The sequence below is a fragment of the Paroedura picta genome, chromosome 7 (assembly GCF_049243985.1).
Source record: "Paroedura picta isolate Pp20150507F chromosome 7, Ppicta_v3.0, whole genome shotgun sequence".
Lineage (NCBI taxonomy): Eukaryota > Metazoa > Chordata > Lepidosauria > Squamata > Gekkonidae > Paroedura > Paroedura picta.
Genome location: NC_135375.1, coordinates 31,897,342 through 31,919,761, shown reverse-complemented (window position 1 = coordinate 31,919,761; position 22,420 = coordinate 31,897,342). Strand labels below are relative to the sequence as shown.

At 42.9% G+C, this 22,420-nt stretch overlaps 1 protein-coding gene across 1 annotated transcript; it reads right to left on the bottom strand.

Moving 5' to 3' along the window:
• Window positions 1-1,958: 1,958 nt before the first annotated feature.
• Window positions 1,959-21,663, bottom strand: SLC30A5 (solute carrier family 30 member 5). Its single transcript, XM_077347299.1, has 16 exons — window positions 21,370-21,663; window positions 19,156-19,278; window positions 17,954-18,020; window positions 16,669-16,754; window positions 14,558-14,645; window positions 14,079-14,166; window positions 12,754-12,830; window positions 11,465-11,635; window positions 9,637-9,925; window positions 7,711-7,919; window positions 6,603-6,760; window positions 5,901-6,030; window positions 4,900-5,131; window positions 4,109-4,335; window positions 3,462-3,590; window positions 1,959-2,710 (listed from the first exon to the last, which is right to left on the bottom strand). Exons 1-16 carry the CDS (start codon window positions 21,444-21,446, stop codon window positions 2,540-2,542), a joined length of 2,322 nt encoding a protein of 773 aa, XP_077203414.1. The 5' UTR covers window positions 21,447-21,663; the 3' UTR covers window positions 1,959-2,539.
• Window positions 21,664-22,420: the final 757 nt, after the last annotated feature.

Below are 22,420 nucleotides of genomic sequence, written 5' to 3'. Positions count from 1 at the left end.
CCCAGAAACTACAGCTGGTTCAAAATGCAGCGGCCAGGATCCTCACAGCAACACCGTGGAGGTCTCACATCCAGCCTATTCTCCACCAGCTGCAATGGTTGCCAGTTGAATTCTGGATCAGACTAAAGGTTCTGGTAATTACCTTCATGGCCATATGCGGTCAGGGCTCAGTGTACTTGAGGGATCGCCTCCCCGCCTATGCCCCCAAAAGAGCTCTGCGCTCTACTGCCACCAACCAGCTAAGGATCCCTGGCCCTAAAGAAGTCCGCCTGGCCTCAACCAGGGCCAGATCATTCTCTGTTCTGGCCCCCACCTGGTGGAACAAGCTCCCAGAAGAGATCAGGGCCCTGATGGAGCTTAAATAGTTCTGCAGGGCCTGCAAAAAGCTCTTCCGCCAGGCATTTGGTTGAGACCAGATGTAATCAACAGCGACTGAAAGGCCCCTGCTCCCCTCAGAATTCCACCAACATGCTCTGGACCTGTTTGTATTGTTGCACTGTTGTATGTCTATGTTTATAGATTGTTTTATGTATTGTTTGTTCTTATGTAAACCGCCCTGAGCCCCTGGGGAGGGCAGTATATAAATATAATAAATAAATAAATATTAGGACATCAACTTCTTTGGATTAGAGCATTTGGGAAACTGCTCACTGTGGATGAGGAAGCACGTCTCAGACATTCAAGGTCGCTTCCTGGAATGGCAGACGAAAGAAAGTTTTGCTGTATCTCACGTATTTTTAATATTCTGCCGTTCCCCAAGGGCTCAGGGAGGATCACATCAGTTGAAGATACAATTGATACACAGAATAAAATTAGATGTTTAAAATTCATCATCAAAATTTTAAAATATAAATTAAAATATTAAATTAGGTAATTGCACAAAAGCTGCCACCTTCTCCCTTGGGAGCACCACCCTGGCGGTTGGCTAAGCTGTCAAAGTCCAGAGGCACTGTGTTGCTGACCACTGGTTGCCTTCAGGACAAGAAGAGGGGAGGCCTGTGGTCTTGCCCTACTTGGAGGTTTCCAAGAGGCATCTGGTTTGTCACCGTGACAGACAGCTTACTGGAGTAGAGGTGCTCTGGGCTGGGCAGTACCTGGAGGGTGGAGCCTGAGGGCAGGGTTTGGGGGAGGTGAAGGACTTTAATGGGGTATACTGCTGTGGAGTCCACCTTCCAAAGTGGCCACTTTCTCCAGGAGAACTGATCTCTGTTGCCTGGATATCACTTGTAATCCCAAGAGCTTTTCAGCCATGAGCTGGAGGTTGGCAATTCTAGATCCAGCAGATCTTTTCTTCCGCATTCATCATTCCCACCAGCTGTTCAGGAAAGTGAGCTTCATAACACTGGAAGTCCTTGACCCCAATCGCCCGCAGTGGCCAGAGGGAACTTGGCAACCCTACTAGAAGACAAATACAGCAGCTTTTTTTATTTACATGTTGTTCTTGATTGGATGACTAGGAAGCAATTTGCTGAAGTGTGCCTGGAAATCACTGCTTGATATAAGATACCAAAACACTTCTGAAACAAAATACGGATTTTGATTATCTTTGAAAATGCACTATATTCTAACCAATTTTGTTTCCACATTTTACCCATGGGAAACCTGTACGGATGAAGGCAATGGAACTCGGCAGCAGAAACCAATTTACGAACATTTTGTTTACCAGCATTCAAATCAGCTTACTGCTATGTGTAGTAAGGCAGCATCAAATAGCACTCAAACGCAGAGGATGTGTTCTTATTCAACATGCAGGCTAAAAGAATCGTAACAAGTCTTGGGGAGAGGAAGGGAAGGAAATTGTAAACTGCTTTGAGACTCCTTCAGGTATAAAAACCAACTTCTAAATCACTGTGAGAACAGGTTAAAGCAAAATGTCAACTTTGTTATTTATAAAAATATCTTTATTTTACATAGTGGTTTAGTTTTTCAAGTTTCCCAGTGAACAGGAACACTGAGTGCAAGAATTTAAAAAGTTTTATTTCTCCCAATTTGTTGCCAACATGACTGTTCTTTTTACTTTAAAAAATTGGTTCACTGAATTTTAAAATGGTAGAATCAATTGCCCCTGATTTAACAAACAAAAAAACTTAGAAAATAGAATTATATACAGGGAGCCAAATACAAAATTGTACACTTTTGTATCTAATAAACCTCAAAAAACCTCTATTTGCACTCATTTTAATGTGCAAACAAACAACACAATGCCAACATAATTTTGAAGAAACCGAAAGGAAAATTATTTCCTTTAGGTTTTAGATGGAAATGACTGATAATCTAGGGTGGAAGACATTTATGCTCATCCACACTCATACCAAAATGTGTTTAATAGACACCAAATACAATATTTTACATTGCATTATTTCCACATATACAACAGATGCTTTAGTAGTCCCACCTCTTTTTTAAACTTCTTGATCTGGTTTTAAAATTTATTTTATGTGTGTAACATCTTCTAAAAATCCAAATATATAGTACATTTGTTTCTGTACAGTTATGTGCAAATTCTTCTGACAAAATAATACAAATATGTAGCTTCAAATCACATGATGTAAGTGCCATCTTTGTAGCATTTCATGGATTCCATTTGTTTTGTCATGGCAAGGACATCATGTAATCCTGTACTGAGGCCAGACATATGCTGGAAATAGGCTTCTTTCTCCACCTGGACAGTCAGGTTGTTTACTCCACTATCCTTAAGTATAGCTGAAACCTGAGGAAAATAAAAACAGCAGCACTCAGTCTTCGAAGCCTGTACATAAGACAACTTTTGTTGCTCACAGCGGCCAAGAGGGAATTGCTTTGCAGTTGAGTTCCTTCATCAAAATCCTCCATAAAGAGCTAAATGAGCAGGGACCGCCCTGCACTCAATTACACTGATGCAGTGACAGGCAAGGAAACAGGAGGGATAAGAACTTTTGCCCCCATTTATCTATAGTCTGCACCACCACAAGGGCTCAAGGGAGTGTTAAGTAACCTCCTTGTCTGAAACTGCTGGGGAAATTCCAGTTACTCTAACACTTTATTCAGTTTGTTAGAGTAACTGGAATTTCCCCAGCAGTTCCAAAAGATCTTCTGGGTCTGATGCAGGGAGAAAATTCCATAACTAAGGATAGTCACCGATAATGTCTCTGACTCTGTCCTTATCCTTGCTGCCTGGGCTCAACACATAGATGGCTTGTACAGAGGACATCCGTGGTAGATATAAGAGATTGTACAAGAGATAACATGGAAAGAAGTGGGCTGCAAGGTATGCTAGGCCTAACCCCATAGAAGATGCTCCCTACTGAAGCGATACAGAATTTCACACTGGAAAGAGATGACCCTTAGTTTATAAAGATAAACAAGGGGCAATGCCCAGCAGCTGTAACCACAGACCAAGCAACCCTCATAAAGACACTCCATAGCAGGAACTGGGGCTGTGACAGCCGGTCCACGCATAACGTATGACTGCATCAGGTTACCTGCTGAATAATTCTCTGCTCCATTACATCTGACATGACTTGTACATGTATCGTGGCTGCTACAACATCTGCAGAATGACACCAGAAGTGAGGATCTCTGCAGGAGATGACACCATCTATTTTCTGAATCTGCAGAAACAGACATTAACAGCACTCCTAATATCCCATAAAGCTGTATTATTTTATGCCTACAGTCAGCTTTCACTGAACTAGAGACAGAATTATATAGCAAGAAAATCCTATTATTAACAGTGAACAGGAACAGAGTTATTTTACAAATTTGATTCTGGCTTAAAATATAATGTTTAAATAACTTGTGGTTTTTAATCTGCAAATTATTCTCTCAGTATCTGAAGTTTTTTAAAGCTGTTCTCAGTCTGAAAGGGAAACTACTGAAAAACAGTAATGTTGCATTTTTCTCTGTATCTATCTACGTAATATGTATAAGCTCTGTACCCCAGCTTTGCAAAGCTTGATGATTTTAAGGAGGGGTCGGGACTCAAAAGTATCTTCAATGACCTCACAAATTGGATGATGTTTCTAGAATGTGGCAGATCTCAAAGTTTATGAAGAACAGTACTTAAACACCTCATAGAGGCCTATGACAAAACATGCAGAGAAACGGCGACACACACATGAATTCTAACCTTTTCTAAAGCTATGTGCAGATCTTTCTCATGTTCCGGTGGGATCCTCAACAACAGCACTTGACAGGCATCTTTTATCAGTGGAATAACACTGAGGAAAATCAGTGTACCAATGAAGAGAGAGCACAGAGGATCAGCTATGAGCCAACCAAACTGCTGAATGAATATTGTTGATATAATCACTCCAACACTGCCAAGAGTGTCGGCCAAAACGTGTAGGAACACTCCTGAAACAAAAACAAAAAAAGAAATCATTTTCTAGATCATAAATGTGAAAACACAGCAGCTAGTCCTGATAGGAGCCAGCACACCTTCTAAAAATACAAGTTTCACATCTGAAGGGCTTTGCTTTGTTTCCTAAACCACACTACTGATGTTTTAAAACAATTTCAATAAGGAGACCGGGCTCAGTGGCAGAACATCTGGTGTGCATACAGAAGGACCCAGGTTCAACCCCTGGCATTTCCAAAGAAAGCCATCATGTAGAACAGGGGTAGTCAAACTGCGGCCTCCAGATGTCCATGCTCATGGACCACAATTCCCATGAGCCCCTGGGAAGTCATGGGAATTGTGGTCCATGGACATCCGGAGGGCCGCAGTGTGACTACCCCTGATGTAGAAGGTGATGTAGAAGGTGGCCTAAGATCTTAGAAAACTGCTGCTCAGAGAGGAGACAACACTGACAGAACGATGGTCAGATTCAGTATGTGACAGCTCTTTATATGTTCCATACATATTGTTATGCTTCTGTTAAGATTACTTTTCACAAGTACCCACTGATGCTTGTTTACCTCTCATATTGGCATTCATGCCACCACCGAGTGATCCATGTGAATGCCCATGATTATGACTGTGCCCGTAATCACTGTGGGAATGGCCATGCCCGTGACTGTGGCCGTGCCCATGATGGGAATGGTTGTGGTCGTGTGAAGGACATCCTCCTCGGGAAGACCCATGAGAATGGGCATGGCTAAAGGCACAGATACCAACAAGATTTACTATCAATCCTCCAACTGAGACTGGCTGCACAAGGGAGAGAAAAATCTTATTTAGCCTCCATTTCCTAGCATTCCATATGTCCAAAAAACCAACTAACAGCACTTTAAAAAATTAATTATTATATTCAGATAGCTGCCATACTAATTAGCAAAAAACAGTTCCTGCTTTTACTAAAACAGCTCTCCAGGCAGAGTTCAGGGACAGACATGGCACTGCAGGACTGCACTTTTCTTCTTGTGCATCAGCTGTCCTAGAAAGCTTAGCCAAGATTTATGTCTAGACCACCATTATTGAAGGCCATCACTAACTGGCATTAATTCTTTGTCAGGATTTGAATATTCTTCGACTAAACTTCATCCTTCTTCCAACAAGCTCAGAAACGCATACATGATTCTCGCTCCTGCATTTTGCATTCATAACTGCTCTGTGGGGTCCCCTAGGCTCAGAAGAGGACCGGCTGGCTCAAGAGCACCCAAAGTTAGCTTCAAGACCAAGTGGGGACTTGGGTTCGTGCAGCCTCCTCCTAACCACACCACAGTGTCCCTTAGCATCCGCCTGTGCTAGTCTAACCCTGACCATCCTTCAGATTGGTGGGATCATTTTCCATGTCAGGAAGTTGATGGGTGGGGCCTTGTAACCCACAGCACATCCTTTAGCTGCACTTATGAAGGAGTGTCAGATCTACACTAGCCTTACATAAACAGCCCTTGGCAGTCTTCCTGTACACTACTGACAATCCTAGTATCCAAGAATGTTCAACAGGAGTAAATTCAAGATCATCAAACTAACTTACAGTGAGCATATTTGTGTCAATATCTGGAGGATCAACCAGTCTGGCCACAGACTCAAGGAAGACAAAGAAAGCTATTACCATGAGGAAAAGGCCATTAATAAATCCAGAGAGAATTTCTACACGGCCATACCTGCAATTGAGAAAGTGAGGAATATTTTTTAAAAACGCTGAACAAATGTTGCGGAAATCCCGCCAAGTATTCTGCCAGAAAATCAATGAACATTTTCACAAATTCAGCAAGATTATGAGCTCCTGCACAATGTGCTGGCTATCTACCATTACACAATTTTTTTTGCATTTGGAAGAGATGAGAACCAGTTTCATATTAGTATTATTTCCCCAGCCCTTCATAACAGCTTCCGTTAGCATGAAGAACACAGCTATTCATACAACCAGTCTGCAACCAAGCAGTCTATGACGAACTGCTTCACATATTACATAGCAGCCAGAATCCCCTGCTGTGAGCTACAGCAGACATGCAGATATGATGAGATGGATGTGTGTATCTTAAACACTTGGCATGGAACAGAGAATGGCAGCAATTGCCTTATCGGTCCACTGTGTGTGTCTGGAGAGAGACACAATTCAGAAGCTTTACTGTACTTGATATTATTGGCACACAGCTGTGTCCAAATACCACATGAGGCTAAAATTGGCAACATCCTTTGAATTAATCCTTATAATTTAATTTGACATACATACCCATAGGAGAATATACGGGTTGCTTTCCATCGAGTCATCAATGCAGCAAACAGACCCATCACTAAAGCAGAACAGTCAAAGAGCATGTGAAAGCCATCAGAGATTAATCCAAGACTATTGGTCCACACACCATAAAATAGTTCCACAAAAGTAAAAGCCTAGAATAGAAGGAGCACAGAATTGGATCTTGCCCTTGATAATGAAGGACTGCATGCTGGAAAAGTATATAAATCTTATTTTGAAACTCTTAACAGGATTTCATCTAATGATGGGAGAAAACATTCACACACTATTCAGAACACAACATGGCAGAAAGTTACATGTTGAATATTCATCTTCTATGTTGCTTTTTCTGAGGGAGAACACGGCAATATTGGGGAAAGAAAGGACTTTTTCTTATCGCTTCCCACTCCAGAGCCTAGGAAAGAGAGCAGCAGAAACTAGTGCGACTAATGAATTGGGGCCCACACTCCTCCCCTATTGTAGACACCATCATGCAGCTGATCAATATTGCCAAGGATTCACTTAAAAGACAAGGGCCAGGATCCAAAGTGCTGCTAGCCCTGTGGACCTCTCCCCCCGACTTCCATGCCCAACTCCAACTGCTTTTGAAACTGAATGGAAGCCAAAAAGCAATCTCCCTTGCAGCATGGGAGGGTCTACCGCTCAGGACAAAGCAAGTCTTTTGGGGGGTGGCTGAGCCAGTCCTGATCATGAATTCCCCCAATATTGGTAAACATATGGAACAATAGGTAAATACATTTGTTCATGTACTCTGCAAATGTGATTTGGGTTTCTGCATTAATGAAGCTCCCAAATGTCCCACTGTTCAGCAGAAAAATGGGATATAAATGAAAGAAAAACAGGTCCACTCCTTAAAATTTACCAGGTTATCCAGTCTTGCCTGCTGCCCCGTATAGGCTTCTAAAACAAAGCTGGACAGACTGTAAAGAATTACCAAGGGTTCAGAATCTTGTCTTAGACTGAAGGGCTTGTCTCAATGCCTCATGAGAGATTTTACCATCTATGGTTTTACATCAATAGGTGTGGCTCTAAAACTAACCCGACTCAACATAAGTTCACTCCAAGTTTCAAGAAATACGCTTACCAAATTTAGGCAAAGAAAATAGAAGATTTGCCTTGAGTCAGACTCCTCAAGGATTTGTTTCAGTGATTCTTTAATAAATCGAGGTAAAGACTGAGAGCTATGCTGCAAAGCATCACCCATAAAATGGTATAGTGGTATTCCCTCAGGAGAATATCCGATGAGAGTGCCTTTCTGCCCTTTCCGTGTTGGGGAAGAGAGGATATTGGCAGCTAAAACATAATATAAACATAATTAAAAAAGAGTTCTTGACATTTTATATGAGTCCAAGCACTATGTACAAATCAAAAACATTCAAAGGCTTTTATAACAGCTAGTAATTTGCTCTTACAGTGCTTGATTGCCATGTTCCATAAGCCACCATTCTGTCAATCACTTTCTCTATCCTTCTCCATCTCAGGGCTTACAACCAATTTGTCTCATTGCTTTCTAACACAAGAAACCACAAATGCATCTGTCTTTAACTTAATGGCATTTTCACCTCTCATATAATACCCCATGTTCTAATGAGGTAATCATGAGGCCATCTGTTGCCTTAATCCAACACCCCTCCTTTGGCCAACCTTGGAAGAATACTTGGGTTTTTATTCCTATACCCACTACAAGAGATCATATTTTCAGATGGCCCTGCTGCTCTGCTGCTTACCCCAAGCCTTGGCTCTCACTGTGCTTCTTCACATGGCCACTTCTGCAATGCTTCTCCTTAAATTCTCCAAAGATTTCACTAGAACTTTTATCTCCTACCAGATGGCGCAGGCTCAAAGGCAGTTGGCTATCTGGATGAATGGCTTTCTTCCTAGCTAAACTTCCCCATTCTCTCCCCCAGCTACTTATTCTCTCCACCTTACTTTAGAATTTATACATTGCACAAGTGTGTGCAGATGCTGGAACATCATGTGATGGCATTTTACTACTCCAATATTCCAATCATGTGGAATATTGATCATTCAAGCAATCTATGTTTGTTTAAGTATTTCATTCAGATTTCAGTTAGCTTTCCAAACTTGTTCTGCAGTCCTACCACTTTGCCGTGATCCCTAAAACATTGTTGTAGCTTAAATCCAGATTTGAACAAGGTTCCATAGCTGAGCTTTAGAATCTAAGTCTGCAGTCCCCACCTAAAACAAAAATGAAGGCCAGTGGAAGACAGATTTGTTTCCTACACTTGCAATGTGTGTAATACTCTTGGGTCCAGTATGGGAATACCTGGGTAAAAACTGCACACGACAACAGCTTTTATAGCATAGGGCATGCACTTACCACTATAAATATGGCAATATGCTTAATATTTGTTTTGGAGCACAACTCTAGATTCAGGATGTTTTATGCATCAAATGTTAGACATGCTGGTTCATTACAACATACCCAAAATCTGTTATGGATCATTCATAGTTATGCCTTTAGTCAAAAGGTAAGTAATCTCCAGGACAGAGGCCCAAACAGCTCACTGCTGACTTCACAGTTTTATCTAGCCTTGGCCCTATAGCCCCATTAACCAGGTGAGATTTCTGAAGGGGGTGGGAATTCACAGGAACATTGGCCATAGAAGTGCAGCCAGAAATTGGGGATTCCAGGGAAAGGCAACAGTTCAACAGCTGAGAGGTCATATAAGCCTATATGTGCAAATTAATGTGCTTTTTCCTATTATAGGTACAAAACACTGTTGGTGTAGCCCACTGAGCAATTCAAAAGCAACCATGTGCTCTCCCCACAGGAAAAGGTTCTCAGCCTCTGATATATACCAAGATACATCAGCACAACTTTCTGACCAATCAAATCATGCCTTAAGAACATATTGTGATGTCTGGCACCACTCCTAGCATTCACATGTTCTGCTATACTGAGGCATTCCAAACTCCTCCTGATTAATGCATGAAAAAGTCTTAGCAATATACTGCTATTCTTCTAAATATGAGGACTAAGACGTACATAAAATAAAGAAAATGGCACTAACTACCACTCCGCCAGAAAGAACATGCTCTGTGACTTCCTGGTGCGCTGGCCTGTTCAGTGCTCGGAGCTGATCTGTTATTGGATGAGTCCAGAAGTTGCCAAAAAGGACAGCACTTATGAAAATGAGAAATGATCCATAACGAGAACACTTTGAGACGTCCATCTTGACGGAACACATGGATTCTACATAAAAGTCCAATACCACAACGAAAAAAATAACTGTAGTGAAAGGCATGATAAGAGAAGACCAGGATTCTACTTTACTCTGCAATTAAAAGGAAAAAGGAACATTTAGTATGGAGAGCAAAAGAAATTTGTATCCACATTAAATTTTATTGCACAATAATGAACCTAGAAGAAGAGTTGGCTTTTATACTCTGCTACCCAAACGAGTCTTAAAGCAGCTTCCCTTCCTTTCTCTACAACAGACACTCTGTGAGGTAGGTGGGGCTTAGAGAGCTCTGAGAGAACTGCTCTATGAGAACAGCCCTACAAGGGCTGTGACTAGTCCAAGGTCACCCATGTGAGTGCATGTGGAGAAGTGGGGAATCAAACCTGGCTCTCCAGATTAGAGACCACCACTCTTAAACACTGCACAAAGCTTGGCTATCTATCCAAGCTGCAAAGTTAAGATTTCTTAATAGTTAAGGCATAAACTATCTGTATTCTCTATCCTGAATATACAAACCATGTGTAAGAAACACCTTGCTGAATAGTGCTGATGTCTACCTGGCCCAAGAAACGCAACAAAAAATGAGCATTTGGTAGGCCACTAGAAATTAACCAGTAGACCTCAACCTATTTCCTGCCTACCTCATCTCTGTATGGAGGGAGACATTAGCAACTTCGTGCTTCACACTTATTCCATTTCCCATACTAGTCTACTACATTTATAAATTTTAAGCTGTTACTCATATACAGCCTAGAAATGAATTACCCTTCAAAGAATAATTAGACTAGCTAATTATTAAGCATATAAAGAATGAAGTTAACCCTATTGGCAATTGATGAAAATAAATGAGCCCCACCCCGAACTTTGGGAGACATCTAATTTTCCATTCCCTGCACTATTTTTTCTTTCACTTCTCTGAATGCCCGGAGTGCAGGGATTCCCAACCAGGGGTCTGCAGAAGCTCCAGAGGGGGTCCCTAAGCCTTTCCCCTTCTTCCTTAATGGACTTAGAAGTCCGCACTCCTAACCACTACACCAAGCTGGCTCTCCTGCAAGTGAAACATGTTTCAGGTTTGAAGAAAGATCTACCTTGTCTGTCCACATCTTCAGTTCCTGGATTAAAGTATTCACATATATTGTCATGTTGAGAATTAGATGATAAGAATGTAAACCATATCCACTGATGGCTAGGCAATTTCTAGAACAAATTGTAATGAGCTCTATATGGGGCTCTCTTCAAAAGCTGTCTAGAAGCTTAGTAATACTCAAAATGGATATTTGTTTCCCATCAACAGGTGTAGACAACTTAAGCCACCAACACTTTCAGAATGGAATCAATTACCAGCTGGTTTCCAAGCAAGATTTAAGATATCAGTATAAACCTGCTGGGTCCACAATCTTCTCCCATAAGCTCTCCTCAGCAGTCTCACCTCTTCGAGGCTTGAAGCCAATCTTTTTATACAGCTTTAGTTATGGAATCTCTCTTCCAAAAACTTCATTATGTATTTGAAAACTTGTCAGAACTTCTGCATTCCACCAGGGTTGTGGAAATATCTCAACTTGATGCATTTTATTCTGTAGCATTATAGCTCTGACAGTTTCAAAGTTAAATCTTTTGAATATTGCTATTTACCTCTGTTGTTAGAGACAAGATGACTACCCAGGGACACAGGAGGATAACAGAAACTAGATGAGACAATGCGTGAAGGCGTTTGGTTCCACCTATATCTACAGAGAGTTTTCTGGAAGCCGCATGAAAGCCGACCTTGCAACATAATGCTAATACAAGCAGAAGTACTCCACCCTAAAAACAGAGACAGATACCAATCAGCATACTTAAAAAATCAGATATTTTGCACATTTTCACATTCGTATAAGGACTTGATAAGAAATACTTCTTACATTCCTTCTGATCATTATGAGTCACAGAATATACACAGGCAGGTTTCCAGTTATCTGTGGACTTCGTAGACAGAACTTTCCCATTTCTTCTTCTTACAGTGATTGCCACTCTAGGCATGCAGCTAAACTTACTTGATTCATTCTCCATGCTTAATGTTCTTTTTTTTAATGAAAAATTATGTAACAAGGGCTTCTGAATCGCAACACCTAGCAATTTATCTCACTTCTGTTAAGATTCCCTCTCCGCCCTGGTCCTTAGCTGACATCCCAACAGACAAGATCAACTCCTCAGTTTGAGAAGTATTATAAAATATAGTTATCTTATTCAAAAGTTAAGCCATTCCCAACCAGGGTTACATGCTAACCTCAGGGTTAATCCAGAACCCCAAAGGAGTTACCCCAGTTGGGGGAGATTTAACTGTTTTAAATGTATTTTTAATTATTATTTTTTTTACTAGGGTTGGAAGGTCTATTTGCCCTCTCCCAAAGTGGCCAATGATGAGTGGGGGTCTCACAAGGCACTCCTATTAGTGGAAACCAATGTTCCTGCCTCCCACCACCCTCTGCAGTCCACCAAATTCCCACAAATGTTGCTTAGGAACAGTAGAACAGGTAAACTAGGTGTCTGCAGCAGGAAAAGGAAATGTGAATCCAATGCAATGACTAAATATGCTGACTAATTTGAAGGCAGTTTGAAATGCTGCATATCAGTCACTGTTAAAGCCAAGTCATAATTTGTTATAAGTACGGTACTGCGAGCTTGACAGAGCTTCACTTGCTTTTTATTGTTTCTAGACTCCAAGATTCATTAACATTATTATCACAATGGCTTCTGTTCTCAGCATAAAAATGCTGGGCATATCTAAAAGTTGTTGTTGAAACGAGACAGCAAAGAAAGGAAGTCAAAGGCAACAGGAAAAAGTGTACTGCTTTCATATGCCAGCCGTATAAATGTTCATTCTGCTTCCTGACACTTCTTAGCGCACAATGCTTAGACAATTCCATATACACAACATTTACCTTGTGATCTGCAACTCCTAGGAAAGCGATGCCTGTATAAAGTATGTGTGTTAGAGCACTGTCATGGTGTCCCTCAGCTGAAGAAATTAAGGTCAGGAAAATGCACTATGGAATCCTATCTCGATTATTTATGAACACAGTCTCCATCTCTGGGAAGCTAAACTGAGGGCAACACAAATATAGGACTTGAAGGTACAGGAGGTTTAAATCAGGTAAACTTCTGAAACAAGACTGGCCAATATCATGGAACAGGCTTTGCTGGAGGTGGGGGGGGGGAAGGGAGCTCATTGATCAGTGGTTTATTTGAATATCAGAAATAATATATTGTCATTTAAGCAGAGAAACTGTTTCTATCAAAATGAGATTTCAGAAAAGACAACATTAATGAAGTGGCAATATCTGAAGAAATTGTAAGAGAGAGGTAGGCCGTTGGGGGCGATTTCACATCCTTCTTTTTCATAAGAGTGGAAAGAAGGCTGCACAATGGGCTTCAACTGGTGGGCTGCATCCAAATATCTGCAGACAGGAACCTGCAGAAGCAGATTTGTCTTTCCTCTTCATCAAATGTGTCCACACTGTGTGCGCACAGGAAGAACAGGCGATGTCACCCTCTTGGATAACACAACAAGTTTCATTACTGAGCACAGCTAACAATGCCTTGTGCTTGACAGACCACTGGGTTCTCAAAGTCAGTACTGCCCAAGCTCGGGGGAGCAATCGCTCCAGGGTCTTTCCATCAACTTGTACTTTATGCTTTTCACTGGAGATGCTGTGGATTGAACCATGAACCTTCTACATGCAAACCAGATGGCCTACCTGTCAATCATGGCCCTTCCCCCTATCAATCTGTACTAGCCTGTGAAATTCTCTCTCTCCTAATGATCACAAAGGATACAATGTGCAAACAAGTTCAGTGATCTGCAAGTATGTTGCCTAGTTGCCTGTTCTTCCTGCAGCCTGCTTCTTGATGCATTTTGCTCAGCCAGCAGCAAGAATAAGGGGCAGCTGGAGAAGGCAAAGCTAGAGAAATATTGTTGCTGTGCATTCTTTCGACTCACAAAAGTCCGGATCCAGCTTCCTGTCTCCAGAGCGTTGCTTCTGGGAAAGGAGGAACCCCATTCTGGCTGTTGGGGGAAACTGATATCTTGCCCACTCTCCTAAAAAGGTATCATAGTACCTACCCCCAATGGGAAAAGTGATACAGAAACACAACATGGGAGCATCAATTGTGCCACATATAATTTCTTAAAAACGGCCATAAGTACTCCAGAAGAGGCAGCCAAAATAAGGCAATTCTGTCCCTTTCACGTAGCTAGAAAGGATACGATGTTCTGCAATTTTAGCCATGAGGTCATCATTGTCAAAAAGCAACAGGCAGATCACAGCAATGATAAAAAATGCCACGCCTCTTGTCTGAAAAGCAAGAAGTCAACAGTAAGTGATTTGGAAGGTAAGTATTTGAAGCTGTAGAGAAGCTTCAAAAATATATGCAAATTACAAATAAAACTAGGCCTAACCGGGGGGGGGGGGGGGGGGAGAGAAGGGGGAATCTACAAAACCTAGCTATTCCCATTCAAACCAACTTCATGGGGCTGCACTGTAAAGCTTCAGTCTTCACAGAGGCTTCGTGGTCAAGTAACTACAATACATAATCAGCTGGATACAAAAAAGGGGCAAATACTTACATCAGTGGTTGTACAAGAGTTGCATTTCAAGCAGTGCTAACAGACAGGTTTTATAGCAGTTCTTACAGTTCTACTTGCGGAAGAGGTTTGGACTAAGCGAAGTGAAGCAACCAGCATACCTTTGTTGGGCCTCCTCCTGAACTTGTGAACAGTACACTAAGCAGGGAAATGACCACAATATCACTGTGCTCAAAGAGCAATACAGTTCTGCAAAACAAGAGATAGACGCCCTCACTTTAGAACATCAATTTTAAGGCAGACAAACTGAGAGTCAGTCATAGCACCTGAGGTCACCACAGATGGCTCCTTCAGATTCTAGCAGCATCCTGAGGAGCCCCAAGGGCAAGGCCTCTCTAGTGTCAGTACCAGCCATTCCAGGATAGGCTGCTGAGTAAAACTGTGAGCAAGAAGACATTTGTTCATTGTGTGAGACACACTGAGAACTTCCGAAGTTGAAAAGCAACTAAAAATGTGATCAGATCAACACAAAAAAACATCAGGTATCTTGGAGCTATAATTCCAGTTAACTGTAAGAGACTCAATAATAAGTAAACCAAAGGATATGAAGACTTTTGAAGATCAAGGCCTCATCAGTGTCAAGAAATTTCAATTATGCAATATACTTGGCCCAAGAGTTAATGGGGGGTGGGTGGGAGGAAATGAATGGAATTTCTGATACACACCCATTATTAATTAGAACCTCACACAGTTGTGTAACAGAAATTTCATTCATTTCCTACTAGACAGACACATGGGCAACATTCCTACTGGACAGACACATGAGCAATATCACCCTTTTGCCAAATAAGTTCCAGGCCACAATCTTTATTCTCGACAGCTTAATATGAAGTCAGACTCCAGCACTCTTCCCAATAATTACTCCTGACTTCTTTTACATTTGGAAGAGGAAAACACAGATTCTAGCATTCTGCAACGCCTGACCAATATGAGGTTAACTTCTGCAACATTAAACTGCCTGAGCTCACCCTTGTTTTTGAGCTCCCTTCATCAGATGCCCCCTTCTACCTTCTATATCACATTTCTCTTCTACTTGTGCCTGATAAAGGGAACCCTGACTCTCACAAGCTTATGCCCCAAAACTCGTTTACTAAGGTGCCATTGGGAAGACTTGTTTTATGGTCCCACTGGCTTCTTTCACACTCTTTGGTGACTGCCTGCTGAAGACACAAAAGCCCAGAAAGTGTTACCAAATACGTTCCAGGGCTGCCTGCTCTCAGCCAGAGATGAATAGTACATGGAAGGTGAAAAGACGGGCTTGATGTTGGCTTAAAACTCCTCATGAGAGAGAATCCAGAAGCTTGCAAAAATGTAGATTGTTTCATGGATTTCTCCAGCATTGTCAATTAACGTCAGTGACAGAGGAACCCAGCCTGCTACAGATACCAGTTTAAAATACAAGACAAAACAGACAAAGACATTCTACTGTGCCTGGCTCCTCCTGAGTACCACCCTCTCCCCTTATCAACAGCCACCTGCTATAAGCAGAATAAGAGACGGCAGCACCTTTGCCAATCACACTGGGATGGAGGCTTCAATGAGTGCCTGCTATATTTTAACTGAAATTATATAGATAATTTGAAATAATTTTCTAATTCCTGGAAGCAGCTTTAAGAGACATATTTTGGCTAAAAAACAAAAATGCATTTTTAACACCACCATCCCAGAAGTTTGCCCTTCAGAAACTCCCAAGCCAAACTCACCCCCTCCACAGCACAAACAACGGAGGTACGATGCAGCCCCCCCATAGCCCCTGCAGACAGCCTCCCTACCCCCTCTCACTGATGAGTCACACTAACCTGAACACTCTGGCGACAACATCTTCTATGGTTTTCTGACTGCCCTAAGGTTTTCTGACAACATCTACCACTGCTTGCTGCCACCAGATAAGTTCCTCACCACCCTTACCTCCACTCCCCCTCCATGCTAGCGGCCATTGTTTGCGGCTCCAACAGGCTTTAATTCTAGTTTTGTACATAAAACATGTGAGCTCTTCAAAAGAGCCTTCTGATATTTACATCAAAATAGAAATGTGAGCGTCAGGTGGAGTAATTATTGCTCCAAGATCCTATATTTCAATGACCGTTTGCTTTGTGTGACCTGAACACTTTATCTTTTAGATGAGCAGGCAAGCTGCCAACTCAAGTGTCTGCAGTGAACCTTATTTTGCCCATAGTAATAGCCAAGAACAGTTCTGATGATATATATTTACCTTAGAGGTCCGCATAAGGTGAGGCCAAAAAACCACAAGAGAGATATTATGCAGCCACCAACAGCATGTTTAATTATTTTCACCCACTGCAAGAGAAAACATTTTAACTTAAAGGCACATCTTTTGAATATCAAATGACTTTAAAGAGTTATACTTCCTTTTAACCACAGGTTTCCTACAAAAAAGGGATACTCTGCAGCCTTGCTTCAATAAGCACTGCTATGACATGCTTAATTTTCACCCTGCTTTGGAATATAAGACTTTTTGCTATTGGTTTTCCCCTTAAGTGACATGATCCCTTATTGCTGGCTTTCTCAACAAGGGTTTTGTGAAACCCTGGGGTTTCCTGATGGCCCTGGAAGGGTTGCCTGAATGGCTGGGATTAAATTAATTTTTAAAATTTGTTAAACATTTATCAGGCTATATGGTCCTGGTCATGTTAAATATTTATCAGGTACATGGTTGTGTTAACCTGCCCTCCTCCCCATGGCTGATGATGGGCCTGAAGGAGGTGGGAAAGGGAGGGCATGTACACATCTATGCTTTCCGAACATATTCTGCATGATTGCACCAATTCTGGAGTTTCTCAAAGTCTGAAAAATGTTTTACGGGTTTCTCAATGGTTAAAAAGTTGAGAAAGGCTGCCCTATTGCTATACATTCCTATCATCTGTTTTTATGCACTTTTTGTTGGTCCAAGAAACTGCAGCTTATTCATAAGAGGTGCCTGGTTGGATCACACCATCTATTCTAGCATCCTTTTCCCACACAGTGATCAGCCAGCTGTTCAGAAAGGCCAACAAACAGGGCAAAGAGTTCAAGTCCTGCATCGTGATCTTCTAGCGACGATCATCAGAAGTTTACTGTTTTTGGATGTCAGCATAATGGAAGCATTCTATGAACTCCCCTTTGGTGTAGGAAAACTACAAGGAATCTGTTGGATCTGCTAGCAGCAATGGAACTATATGACTGAGCATGCCAGACATATTCCTTTCCCATTAACTCAGAAATGGTAAGAACCAATCCCGTGAACATGCCAAGCAGATAAAAGCATGAAGCCTTCCCACTGGATGAAATTTTCAAAAGTTATCTTGTGCACAAATCCATTAAGAGAACTCAGGCAGTTGAACTACTGCCATTTATTTCCATGGGGCTGTTACCCTGCAATCTCTTTTCCATTCTCAGAAAAACACAACCACTTCAAAGCTTATGTTTTAGAAACACACATTTCTCATATAAAGCATGGGATTCTGCTGGGGCTACCTAGCAATGGGTATTCCACTCACCTGATGCTTGGTTATAGGTTTCCCAGAAGAAAATGGTTTTTGGAACAAAACCATAACAAATGCTGACCTGTGTGAACAGGGATGCTTGTTAGATCAAGTGACATTACAATAAGTATAAAATCACAAAAATTAAACATTTTCCCTTTTCAGATCTACACTGGGGATACATTTTAGAACCCCCATCTCACAAAACTAACCTGCACAAATTGCACCTTGAACTACTAGTTTCATAGTACTCTGAGGGCTGCTTCACAAGTTACCTTACTTTCTCTACTACAGTATTTCCTTTTAGCACCTCAACAGGTTGGTCCACACATCACATTCCTGAATCCCCAAACCACTGGGGAATGTGCTGACAGTTAGCATGCTTCTTCACTTCTTGAAGAAATAATGGCTTTCAGTTTTGGTTTGTGGACAGCTATGGTGACAACAACATAATGGACAGCTATGGTGAAAAAGAGCACATGGCTTTACATGTAAACTGAGCCATTAAGTGGCAATGATATTCTCTCATAGCGTGTTGTCCTTCCATTCTTAGTGGTCCCCACTTTGCATCTTTACCAAGTGCTTCCCTGTGGCTTGGTATTTTCAGTCACAAATCCGTAATGATAAAAAGGCTCTCCCCATTTGTGGCAGGTATAACTCATCAGAAATAAAACCAGGAGCCTGAAAATTGGTCACCAGCTTCAGGAATGACGACTGGGAAATGAATTGGAACATCCTGGCATAGATTAGCTCCAGAATATCCATCTGCTGTTTGCAACAGAAGCCAAGCATCATTGAATATCTACGGTGGGGAGTATCTTCTCCTTTACAAAAGAAAGGGGATTTAACACCTTCCCTGATCTATCAGCTCTTGTGTGGTATAATGATTAGAATGTAGGGCTAGAATTTAAGCGACCCATGCTGGGTGACCTTGGATCAGTCACATTTCCCAAGCCTAATATATCTCACAGGATCACTGTCATAAGGATAGAATGGAAGAGAGGGGAGCAACATAAGCTGCTTTAAGTCACTGCATTTTCACTATTCAAACTACTCTTAAATATTTTAAGCACGACATGTTACAGGGTTAAGGAGTACAATGAGTGGGCACACTTCTAATCTAGGAATGCGAAAAAAACCCTTAGAATTCCAAAACAGGATTAGTTTCAAAAACACATGATAAAAGTTGCAGAATACTGAAGCAAAGCCCAACTTACCCGAGTTTCACTATGAAAATAAACTGTACAAGATGGACTACTTTCAGGAGATCAAAGGATTCGAACAATCCTAAAGCCTTTAAAAACTTAGCTAAACATAACAACACGATATATTTGGTCAGCCTGGGGAAAAAAGGAATGAAAATTAATACGAAATGCTGGTAATACCTCAAAAAGGATACACAATATTATAAGGGAGGGTATATTGAAAATAGGCTAATATTCAGAGCATTGGATGAATGGACGAGACAAATCTCCAATGCTGCTTTGCTTTTGATAGATAATTTTTGATAGCATGGCCTTCCTTTTGATAGATAATTAGAATGTTATTTGGTCTATTGTGCCAAAGAATGTAATCTATAAAGCACAGCAGGTCTATAGCCCTGTTTAGTATACAAATCAGCTTTGAACTATAGTGTTCTGAAATAAACAAAGTCTGCACCTGGCATATGTCATCTATCAAGCCCTATGGGGTTCTGACTGATCAATGTGAATGTGTATTTGATGCATTACAGTGCATTACAGAAGTATTGATTTCCTGCTCTAGGGTGGCAAATTTCAAAAACAGCCCCAAGGTAGGTGTTGTCCAGCATTACTGATTGATACACAGCTGCCCCATGGACACATATTGAGTCACAGAAATTGACCTTTGGGTCTGGAAGCATCTGCAGCAAAAAAGCACTAGTACTCAAGTCCAGGTGCCTGGTTAAGTATCAGGCTGGACAGATCCATAAGCAATGCATTATGGTACATATGATGTACATATGACTGTCCAGACATACACAGAGTCAACAGAGTATCATGAAACTCCCTGCTTAAAAAAAATACAGAATTTGGAAGGAACCAGATAATGAATGCTAAAAAGGCGTATGGGACAAAGAAGGCCAAAATGTTCTTCTATTTGGTTGCTGCACAACTTAAAAAAATATGACACACCAAGCAATTTTTTGTTTGTTTTTAATTGGTTGGCATGCCCATATTCTTTTAAGGGTTGATTCCATCCATCCATCCATTTTATATACTGCTCCTCACTGTGACGTTTTTAGGCGGTGTTGATTCACATTTGATTACATTTCTGTGCAGGCCTTATGGGATTTCAGCAAGATCTCCTTAAACAGCTGACATTCATTAGCTATGATTCCTCAATGTGTGTATGATATAGCTATTCACCCACCAGTAGCAACTTCACATATTCTGTGTATGAACATAAATTGCACAACTTCTATGTATGCCATAAGACTTGGGAGGAAGAATAACCCAACGCCATATCTCAGTTGTTGATTTCCCTAATCTAACTCAATGTTTGGACACAAAAATCTCAGAACAAAGGCAGCCATGGTTACAGGAGGGCAGAACCTTCCTATAACAGGGAATGTGAGCCTACTGCATCCAAAACTACAGGATGCCCCATAGCACCTTCCAAACTACAAATATATATAGTGACATAAGCTTCATGAACCAGAAGGTGCCACAAGACTCCTTTAACCATTATGTAGAGGTCGAAATGTGGCAGATGTTGCCACCACATCAGAGCACTAGTGAACACTACTGCACATTCCTTGTGGACACATAGCTGCCAGTCACCTACAGCAGCCACGACCATTTCTGGTGGCACCTTCCTTCGCTCTCCATATGTCTGGACATCGGTGCAACCTGTGCCTCATTCTCTCTCCAGATCTTTATTCAAAACTCTACCTGAAGCAACAACCTTTAGACCTCATCCCTCTTGAACCGAAGATCCAATACTTTTAAAAACACGATGTGTTCCCCTCCTCATACTACCTGTGGAGGAACAGTGGCTCGACGGGAGAGCATCTGCTTCACAGGCAGGCGATCCCCCCTTCAACCCCTACTAAAAATGATCCAGTAGAAAGTGACGTGGAAAACCCCCCTCCCTCCGGGACCCTGGAGAGTCACTGCCCGTCTGAGCAGGCCCCGCTGGCCTGATGCTCCCACCCCGCCAAGGCAGCTTCAAGCGCCCCTGATCTTCCCCGCGGGAGCTGCCTGGTTGCAGGCGCGTCCCGCTGCGTGCCCAGCAAAGGCTCTGCCTGAGGCTCACCCTGGGCAGCGAGACAAGCAAGGCCCATTCTGAAAGGCGAGGGAGGGCGGCAGAGCCTTCCCCGACGACCCCCTTCCCGGCCCCGGGAGCCACTGGTCGTGGCCGCGCTCGCCCGCCCGCCCGCCTCCTTGTCCCCCGCGGAGAGGAGCGCTTACCGGGAGCTGGGCACATCCACGGGCCCCAGGCGCCCGCCCCCGGCCACGACCTCGCCGCCGCCGAACCTCTCCTCCATGCCGGTCTCCGGCCAGGCCTCGTCAGCCGCCGCCGCCGCCTCCGACCCCCCGTCCCGCGCGGGGCTGCCTCATCCTCCGCTGGGCAGGGCAAGGCAAGGAAAGCCCACAGGCAGGCAGGCAGGCGGGCAAGGCAGGCCGCGGCCCGCAGCGGAAGAGGAAGAGGCCGGCCGGCGGCTGCGCCAAGAGCCACGTCCTCAGCGGCCGCCGGAACTGCTCATCGCCCCTGAGGAGGGGAGGCCGAAGACAGGAAGGGGAGGCCGGACGGGTCTCGCTTGCACCCCCTCCCCGGTCCCGAAATGGGTTCTCCTGCGGCACGGCGCCACCTGTCGGCTTGCCCCTGGTGCTGTCGCCAAAGCGCCTCAGCTGCTGCTCACGTCGGCGGCCTCCGGGGCTCAGGGGGGGGGCATCCGAAATGGATCGAGCCCGTTCGGAGGCGGCCCGAAGGTCGCATGGGCCCAGTGTAGCCATGGTCACACGTCTCGGGGGCGCCTGGATGAGGAGCGGCTTTGTGCCGGAACAAAGTTGGAGTCTGGTGGCCAAGAAGAAGAGTTGGTTCTTATATGCCGCTTTTCCCTACCCAAAGGAGGCTCAAAGTGGCTGAAAATCGCCTTCCCTCTCCTCTCCCCACAACAGACACCCTGTGGGGTCGGTGAGGCTGAGAGAGCCTTGATATCACTGCTAGAACAGCTCTATTCGTGCTGTGATGAGCCCAAGGTCACCCAGCTGGCTGCATGTGGGGGAGCAGGGAACCAAACCCAGCACTCCTAATCACTACTTCTAGGTGGCACTGGACAGACTTTGTTCTTGAATTAAAATATAGGATCACCACAACTTCATGGGCTGAGTTTGTGCACACTGACCCAGAAATAAGTCCCACTGAATGCATTGGTACATCCAAGTGCTCTGCTCTTTCCTTACCTTCCATATTGAGGATCCTGTAATTTCACACCTTGTAGGGGTGGCCTGGGAGCTT